Source organism: Sinocyclocheilus rhinocerous, unplaced genomic scaffold, assembly GCF_001515625.1.
Source record: "Sinocyclocheilus rhinocerous isolate Xijiao unplaced genomic scaffold, SAMN03320098_v1.1 scaffold805, whole genome shotgun sequence".
Lineage (NCBI taxonomy): Eukaryota > Metazoa > Chordata > Actinopteri > Cypriniformes > Cyprinidae > Sinocyclocheilus > Sinocyclocheilus rhinocerous.
In genome coordinates this window covers 551879-561937 of record NW_015646430.1, presented here as the reverse complement: position 1 = coordinate 561937, position 10059 = coordinate 551879, and the positions used below count along the sequence as shown (strand labels likewise).

At 36.0% G+C, this 10059-nt stretch overlaps 1 protein-coding gene across 1 annotated transcript in view; it reads left to right on the top strand.

Annotated features, from left to right (window-relative positions):
- Positions 1–10059, top strand: part of kcnk10b (potassium channel, subfamily K, member 10b) — a 19388-nt gene that overhangs the window by 788 nt on the left and 8541 nt on the right. Inside the window, exons 2-3 of the mRNA XM_016511894.1 lie at positions 2226–2635; positions 8938–9055. Of these exons, the coding sequence (XP_016367380.1) occupies positions 2226–2635; positions 8938–9055 (528 nt within the window). The remainder of the gene's footprint in view (positions 1–2225; positions 2636–8937; positions 9056–10059) is intronic.

Genomic DNA, 10059 nt, shown 5'->3' with positions numbered 1-10059 from the left:
TTTTTATGAAGCATGATCCAGGCGTTTTTCAAGTTATACATTGCAAATATATACCATTTCATTTTCTCTGAGTGTTTTAAAAATCATGTTGTCATTACTGTAATCAATGTATTTTATATATCAGAAAGGGCTATTGTATATATTTTCATTGAATTGTTCTTGTTAAATTTTCATGGACACGTTCATCAATGTTTGTATATCTACTTGATTGGATATTGATTTGCGAGGGCTAGACTGACAGCTTTTATGTCTCAGATATAGTGATGTCCCTGAGTCACTCAAAGTCAAAATTTATGGTTGTTCAAGTGCATTTATTGATTATTAGGCAATACAACACATGCACATGCAAGTTCAGTCTATTGAATCGCTACATTTAATGCATGTGATCTTTCATAAATCCCAAACTTGCAACATTTTCTGTTTCATTTTTACAAAGGGATTGTACTGAAGCATGCTGAGGGGCGTGGCCTGCATAAATTATGGGGTGGTTTGAGCATTACATCATTGTGACTCACAGGCTCCGCCCACTGTCCCCCACAAAGGCAACGCTGAATGTTTAAACGGGGCGACTGAACGCAGCTGCGCTCATATGAACACATGAATGACTCTCAGTAGGGACCCTGCATGGCTTTGTCCTCCTCAAGATATCATCTGTCTCACCTTGTGCTGATTCACCCCGTTCATGAGCGATAAGGCCACACTATAACACGCCATAACACCTTAGAAAAAGAAATATGTTATCTTGTGAGAGCATCTCTCTACAGTGGTAAAGACATAATCTGGAGAGCTTCTCTGAGTGCTCGCTGCTGCTTAACCAGACGATTAGATTAAAGCTTCTCATGAGACTCGCAGAAGATCACTTCAGGATCTATAACTCATGTTACTAATGGACTGAATTATAACACCTTCTTCATGCATGCTCTGTGATTATGAACTGTTATTCAATTGCACTCTGTATTGTTTAACACGGTAAAAAATACCACATAGGAAATTAAATATATATAACACTATATTTCATATACACTGGAAAAAAAATGGTGTAGAAACAATTTTCACTCAGAAATTGCTAGTAAAATTCACAAATAATTACAAAGAAATGGCAAGTAACACATTAAATTAAACATGAAATTTTGAAGTATAAAGACTGAAATAGTATCTTCTTGTAAAACATACTCCAATAATCTTAATTTTGAAAAATTACAAATATATATATTGTAATAAAAATATATATTTTTAAACAATTAAAGCTGAAATAAGGCAGTATGACAAATAATACTATAATTTCTATTCAATAATACAATTTCAATAATAGCTCCTTTTTCATATTCCTGTAATGAACATTTTGGGGGAAAATTAATTTTATTTTCATGAAAACAATTTCACAATGCAAAAAGAATAAATGCTCTAAAGTCTTAAAGTTTTAAAAGTCAAAAACATTGTAGATGGTAAAAAAATTTACATCGTAAAATATAACTAAGTAGAATATATATTTCTGCAGAAAATATATTTTCACAGGAAAATAATTACAAATAAGGTTCTCTTTAATATCTCAGTTCTTCTAGACAGAAGTGAAATGAAATGGAGAGCAAACAGAGACTTTTACTGAAGTCTTCAGAAAAACAATCCCATTATTCTGACATCTCGTCTAGAATTTCAGAATGTCTCAAACTGTTCTCAGATCTGCCAATTCTGCAATCAAAAGTCAGAGATCTCAATATGAACTCAAATATTTCTCATCAATATCTTTTCAGAACAATAATCTAGGATGCTATCAACATAAAATGAGCTCTATACTAATATTTGTCTCATTTATGTGTATTTTAATAAATAAAATAGCGACCAGCGTTATTTTAGCATCATATTATAATTTTTGTTAATATTTTGAATTAGATTTTATATTTTCTGTTTTCACTTTAATTTTAGTAAAACTTTTTATTTTTATTTTTATTTCAGTTTTAGTTATTTTAGTACATCAGATTAAACTAAACAACTAGCTGAAATAAAATGTTTTTATTTTTATTTTTTATGAAATAAAAAATAAAACAAAAATGTTTTGGTTTTAGTTTTAGTTAACAATAATAATCCTGTCTGAGACAAAAACCTACTTTAGGTCTTTGTAAGCAGTAAAAACTAAAAGATCTATGTAATATAATGTTCATTCTGGTTGCAATAATTCCAAATAACTCATTTATCTTCTCCATCTGTCTGTCTCTGTCTCTTTTTAGTGGCTGTTCAGACAAACATTGTCCCTCCGAAGAAGGTCCAGTCTGGTGCGGTCCAGTCCAGTCTGGTTCAGGCCAGCGTAGCAGCCATGCAGAACCCGATGGGCTGTGAGATCAAAGCTAACGGTCACTGCGCTCTCCCGCGCCTCTCCATCTCGTCCCGCTCGGCCAGCGTGGTGACGGGGATGGACGCGGGTGCAGACGGTGCTGCGCTGCACTTGGTCATGAAGTGGAAGACGGTGGTGGCCGTGTTTGTGGTGGTGGTGACGTACCTGGTGTGCGGCGGTCTGGCCTTCTGCGCACTGGAGCAACCCTTCGAGAGCAACCAGAAGGACAACATCACGCAGGAGAAGGCTCTGTTCCTGGAGAGGAACCCCTGTGTTTCTCCAGCCGAGCTCGAGGCCCTTATCAAGGTGAGATCATGAGATCAGAGAAATATTCAGCTCACGAGACGCTAAAATGGTAAATATCAGTCGTCACTCTGTATCTCCAATAATATGTCTTAGTAAGCTGAGATTTAAATGATCCAAACATATAATGCAATGATGATTGAGAGATGAAGAAATAAAGGCTCCTCAGAAGATGTGAGATGTTCTGGAGGCTTGTGAAGATCATTCCTCCGCTGAGGAACAGTGAAAGTAAAGCTTCTGGAAACAAACGCTCCTCAAAAGATCCTGAGGATCAGATTTGAGACTCTAAAACATGATTGATGGAGAATCAAGTAAAGCCAAGAGATACATTACTGGAGTGAAATTTTGGGGGAAAAATAAGATAAATTCTCATGAAATCAATTTCACAATACATAAAGTCTTAATGGTCCTAAAAACTTGTGTAATAAAATATAATTTTTCTTATTTTTTTCATTTGATTTTGGGGCAAAATATGACATTACCTATAAAGAATGCATTCAATGCCATAAAGTAGATTGATATTTAAAGCAGGATTCATTGTAAAGGCTTCTTTGGTGACACTCGCATCGTAGTATATCTAAAGACACAAAATGAGCATTTTCCAGCTATGCAACATCCTTCCTCAACCACACATCTCCTCTGCAGTTTCCTCCGGCCGATCAGTAAATGTCATTCTGAAACAGACATGAATCCCGTTGGCCATCATCAGGATTATCAGCTCTCACTTCTGCCAGCATAAACTCACTTTAGGCTGAATTTTGTGTATGTGGTAAAGCACCAGCACTTGTTACATAACAGAGAGCACATATATCTCACATATATGGAAAGCAAATGTGCTGCCATCAATTAAAGCTTTGCATTGATTTCTCACAGCACATCCTACATAGTCAGCCTGGGAATTACTGGAAGGGTGGATGAGATGGTTGGGAAACATTTCCATTATATAACAGGCTGAGAAAACATAGTCCTGTATGTATCATAAGTTCATGTTTAATATTAATAAATGCTGTAAAGGTTATTGATTATGGTTAGTTCTTTATAATCAAGAATTAAAATGTCATCTCAAATGGGACTTTCATCTCAAGGTTAACTGAGGCTCGCTGATTCAAGCGTTTCCATGCAAATGAGTGTCCAGGGATCTATAATAATAAGGAAGCAGATGGTCACTAATAAACAGATTACAGTTCAGTGATGGTACAGAAAGCTAGTATACTACATACTTTACTGCATGATTACTAGCCTTCATATGCAGCAGAATGCAATGTGTAAATGTTTCAAATAGTAGTATGCCAAACCAGGGTTATTAAAGGGATAGTTCACCCAAAAATGAAAATTTGATGTTTATCTGCTTACCCCCAGGGCATCCAAGATGTAGGTGACTTTGTTTCTTCAGTAGAACACAAACGGAGATTTTTAACTCAAACCGTTGCAGTCTGTCAGTCTTATAATGGAAGTGGATGGGAATCACGGCTTTGAGAATAAAAAAAAACATACACAAACAAAACCAAATTAAACCCTGCGGCTCGTGACGATACATTGATGTGTAAAGACACAAAGCGATCGGTCTTCACCGCAATGTCCGAACTATCTGTCCTGAGCGCGTTCTTCTCAACAGCCGGCGTCTGACGTGTCTTCTTCTTCTTCTTGCTTTACGGCGGATCGCAGACTTATAAGTGCATTACCGCCACCTATCTCTCAGATGGACCATTGACACTCTATCTACAATCTCAATTAGGAGTGTCAATGGTCCATTTGAGATATATATATACTGTATTTTATTTGTGTGTGTGTGTGTGTGTGTGTGTACATGAAAATATGTGAAAATAAAGCAAAAATACTGAAATAAATCTGTTATTTCAGCTATTTGCCAAGGAAACATTTCTCATTTTTGCTTAGTTTAATTTGAAGTATTAAAATGACTAAAACTGAATAATAATAATAAAATTAACAATTTAAAAATTAACTGTATAGGCATAGTTTTAGCTGAAATAAAATGTTTTTTTTACTTGTTTTTTTTATTAATCCCAAAATGGATTAATAAATCTCAAAAACACACAACAAAATTACTAAAACTTTAAAACAAAAAAATTAAACTGAAGACCAATTATAAAAAAAATGAATAATAAATAGTATATTAAACTAAAATAGCATATCAGTGAAACTAAAATAACACTGTCACATGAACGCATTACATTCAATGTTTAAATCATCATGTGACCATTCTACAGTCTGACCTAGTTTACTGAGTTCAATCATACCTGACAATAACCGGATGCATAAGTGATAAGATGTCACTTTGATACACGCCTACATCCTTCTTCATTTCTTTCCTTTTTACGTCACGCAAGCATCCTTTGTGACTCAAAGTGTGCTCTACATCTGGTAATTAAGCTCATACCAAAAAAAAAAAAAATTTTAATTTTCCATTTCCAGTCAAGACAGTTGAAACGGACCCCTTGATAGCTAATAGGCTCCGAGATAATCAATTATTAATAGTTTGTCCCTCTGAAGACAGAGTCTCCTGAGAGCAAAGCCCTGCTGGAGCGTCAGACATCTTCATAGTCCACATGAAGCAAAACCTGTCCGTGTGCTATAACTGCTCACAGAAAAATCACAAATCAGACTGTAAAGCCTGACATATGAAATAATAGTCCGAAAAATCTAATGTTTTGAAATGGAACAGTTAATTGAACCTTTATGTATTTTTTGTTGATCAGGCTTTTTTTGGCTCATATAGTCTGATGAAGTGAGAATATGAAGGAAAAACAGCTCAGTTTTATTCAGAGACTCAAACGGAGTAAAAATATACAATTTGGCACAGATGCTGATATTTACATGGACAAAAAGTGATGGAATTCTGATGCTTGTAATGTAAACCAATGAGATCTTTATAACAGTAGAGCAATTACTTACATAAAATGATGTAAATCTCAGTCGTCACTCTATATCTCCAATAATCTGTCTCAGTAAAATGAGATTGAAATGATCCAAACATATAATGCAATGCAATCCAGTGCTGATTGAGAGATGGAGAAATAAACGTGAGATGTTCTGGAGGCTTGTGAAGATCATTCCTCCGCTGAGGAACAGTGAAAGTAAAGCTTCTGGAAACAAACGCTCCTCAAAAGATCCTGAGGATCAGATTTGAGACTCTAAAACATGATTGATGGAGAATCAAGTAAAGCTGAGCTGCTTCAGTCCAGTAAGTGTTCATCTGGAAATATTACTGCAGTTATTCTGATGTTTACTTGATAAAAATCAGTCAAGATTTGACAGCAGAAAGACACGTGAAGCTCCAGCTGAAGCTGGACGTTTGTACAATTACACTAAAAGAGCTTTTACTGGATAAAATGTGTGAAATGTGCACTTCAAATATGATACAATAGGTTTTATAGGGTTAATATCTCCTTTGCTTCTTCTGAAACTGGGATATTAATGATATTAATGGGGTCATTTTTCTCAGAAGAAACATCTGAGAGGAAACAGACTCAAGCAAAAGTCTCTATTTAATCAAACTGCTGTCTAGGACAAACAATTGAGACAATGTGCTATAATTGGTTCCAAAACAAACATTTTGTAGGGCATGCAAAGCATCTTTATTAGGGCTGTCAGTAACGATTATTTTGATAGTCGATTATTCTGACAATTAATCGAGTAATCGGATCTTTTTTTTTTGTGGTAATAAAATAGACCTATAGAAATAGACATTTAAAATAACTTAAAATACATATATAATAGCAATGAGGGAATAATAATTGGTTTAAATAAAGTATAGCAAGTGATTATATGGTATTGAACAAAGCTGGTAATGTATTATAAACACTAGAACTAATGTACATTATGCATTATAACAAATGCCTGCAGAGGGCGCCCACGGCCTCACGATTGTTTTTAAACTTTACAGTACAATCTAATCCTTGATTAATATTGACTAAACAACATTTAATTCAAATGTCCACTTAATCGTTAATATTTGGCCAGATAGAAATACTACAGCCTCTTGAACAAGAACATGTGGACATCAAAACATGCAAAGCCTTAGAAAACGGTCTAATAATGCTTTCCATGGATTCTTGTTCATGGAATGTGCCACTTCCAGTATTTTGACGGTTCATCGACACGGGCAAAATGCAATCAAGTACTCAAATTTAATCTAGGAATTGTGACAGCCCTGATGTTTATACTGAAGATTCAGCTCAAAAGAGCCTTTAAACTCACATTTAGTCTGAGCAGAATCAGATGCACGGCGTGTCTGTCATGTCGACACGCCTCAGTCCTGTCATGCGAGACCAGCTGGCTGTTGTCGGTCTCCTCAGAAGATGTGAGATGTTCTGGAGGCTTGTGAAGATCATTCCTCCGCTGAGGAACAGTGAAAGTAAAGCTTCTGGAAACAAACGCTCCTCAAAAGATCCTGATGATCAGATTTGAGACTCTAAAAAATGATTGATGGAGAATCAAGTAAAGCTGAGCTGCTTCAGTCCAGTAAGTGTTCATCTGGAAATATTACTGCAGTTATTCTGATGTTTACTTGATAAAAATCAGTCAAGATTTGACAGCAGAAAGACACGTGAAGCTCCAGCTGAAGCTGGACGTTTGTACAATTACACTAAAAGAGCTTTTACTGGATAAAATGTGTGAAATGTGCACTTCAAATATGATACAATAGGTTTTATAGGGTTAATATCTCCTTTGCTTCTTCTGAAACTGGGATATTAATGATATTAATGGGGTCATTTTTCTCAGAAGAAACATCTGAGAGGAAACAGACTCAAGCAAAAGTCTCTATCTAATCAAACTGCTGTCTAGGACAAACAATTGAGACAATGTGCTATAATTGGTTCCAAAACAAACATTTTGTAGGGCATGCAAAGCATCTTTATTAGGGCTGTCAGTAACGATTATTTTGATAGTCGATTATTCTGACAATTAATCGAGTAATCGGATCATTTTTTTTTGTGGTAATAAAATAGACCTATAGAAATAGACATTTAAAATAACTTAAAATACATATATAATAGCAATGAGGGAATAATAATTGGTTTAAATAAAGTATAGCAAGTGATTATATGGTATTGAACAAAGCTGGTAATGTATTATAAACACTAGAACTAATGTACATTATGCATTATAACAAATGCCTGCAGAGGGCGCCCACGGCCTCACGATTGTTTTTAAACTTTACAGTACAATCTAATCCTTGATTAATATTGACTAAACAACATTTAATTCAAATGTCCACTTAATCGTTAATATTTGGCCAGATAGAAATACTACAGCCTCTTGAACAAGAACATGTGGACATCAAAACATGCAAAGCCTTAGAAAACGGTCTAATAATGCTTTCCATGGATTTTGTTCATGGAATGTGCCACTTCCAGTATTTTGACGGTTCATCGACACGGGCAAAATGCAATAAAGTACTCAAATTTAATCTAGGAATTGTGACAGCCCTGATGTTTATACTGAAGATTCAGCTCAAAAGAGCCTTTAAACTCACATTTAGTCTGAGCAGAATCAGATGCACGGCGTGTCTGTCATGTCGACACGCCTCAGTCCTGTCATGCGAGACCAGCTGGCTGTTGTCGGTGTTGTTGTTCTTGGCAGTGAGAAGGACTGACTCAAAAATCTTCCCACCAGGATGCTTGGCGAGTCCTACGGGAGCAGAAGAAACATTACTCAGAAAACCGTTTTCTTGCTGACAGCATGTTGTTTTATTGTGTTTTTCTCTTTGATATCATCTAACTTTTTTATTGCAGTAGTAAATATGGATTGATTGCTGACCGCTAATTTCTACTCCTTTACTTTTCTGTTACAAATATCCCTCTTTCTCTGGGTACAAATATATCTTGTACTACTTTACGATTACGAAAAGCAAGATTTGGGTGACTAACATAAAAACAGCATCACCACAGTCTGCTCAGGACTTACCGATATATTGACTAAATTTACTCAGCCTAATCCATTTATACTACTTATTCTTTAAATAGTTTGAGAAGAGCCACAAAAACTGATCGAATTAACTGACAGACGGAGCAGACCGATTTTCAGTGCAGGTTTTTTAGACAATGAAACAAAGCAGGTGGCTTGACATCATATTGACATCACTTAGCAATTAAATTCAAGTCTAATGAATTACTTTGAGAAGCATGATGTTCTTAAAGTGGCTGCCATTGTGCAGGGTGACTCAGGGGAAATGGCTTTGGAAAATGATTTGCTAATTTTGTTATACTTTGGTCACTTACTGTCAATGAAGCACTTCAAGAATGGCTGTTTGAATCTTTTTCTGTATGTGCATCTTTTCCCAGCATGCAGTAGATGCGGTCAGCGCTGGCGTGAGTCCCATTGGAGACACGTCCTATAACTCCAGCCACTGGGACCTCGGCAGCGCTTTCTTCTTTGCTGGAACTGTCATCACCACGATAGGTAAAATAAACTAACCTTCAAATGAGAACAGCAATGCATCTCAATAACACCTCTGAATTTGAAATACAGCACATTATGAGAAATAGTTAAACTTTTACATTATGTTAACATTATGAGAAATAGTAAAATTTGTTGCAAAAGCTGTTTCACGTTGACCTTAAATGGTAAGCAAATGCTGTTTCATGTTGACTTTAAATGGTAAAATTTGCAGCAAATGCTGTTTCACGTTGACTTTAAATGGCAAATGCTGTTTTGCGTTGATTTTTAATAGTAGTATTTGCAGCAAATGCTGTTTAACATTGACTTTAAATGATAAAATTTGCAGCAAATGCTGTTTCACATTGACTTTAAATGGTAAATGCTGATTTACTTTGACTTTAAATGGCAATTTTGCAGCAAATGTTGTTTCACGTTGATTTAAATGGTAAAATTAGTTGCAAAAGCTGTTTCACGTTGACTTTAAATGGTAAATGCTGTTTTGTGTTGACTTTTAAAGGTGGGGTAAGCGATTTTTCAAAAACGCTTTAGAAAACTGATTCGGGCCGAATAGCAAAACAAACTTGTAGCCAATCAGCAGTAAGGGGCGTGTCTACTCATGATGTGGAGGAGAGAGCGTTCAGTCCGAGCCGAACGACAGAAAGATAGAGACGGCGGATAAAAAACAAAAGAGGAAACGTCTGCGGAACAAACGAAGGCAAGAAGTAGGACCCGTGTAAATATCGGATCAGCTTTCCAGCGCTGGAGAGAACTCAAGGAGCGGAAGGCCTGCGATCGGACGCCGAGGTTGCTTTGTTTGTTCTCGATAAGTGAGTAACACCGTGTCTGCGCCGCAACAGCTAAAGTCTGTCTAGTACACTGGACGCGACAAAGCGACCGCTGAAAATCATTTGAAATTTGTGTCAATACATCATGAATAGAACGCAGCAGCAGTTTTCTGTCGGGGATTTGTCGTGTCGTGCCGCATCCAGTGTAGACCATAGATATATATCTATGTATATATATAT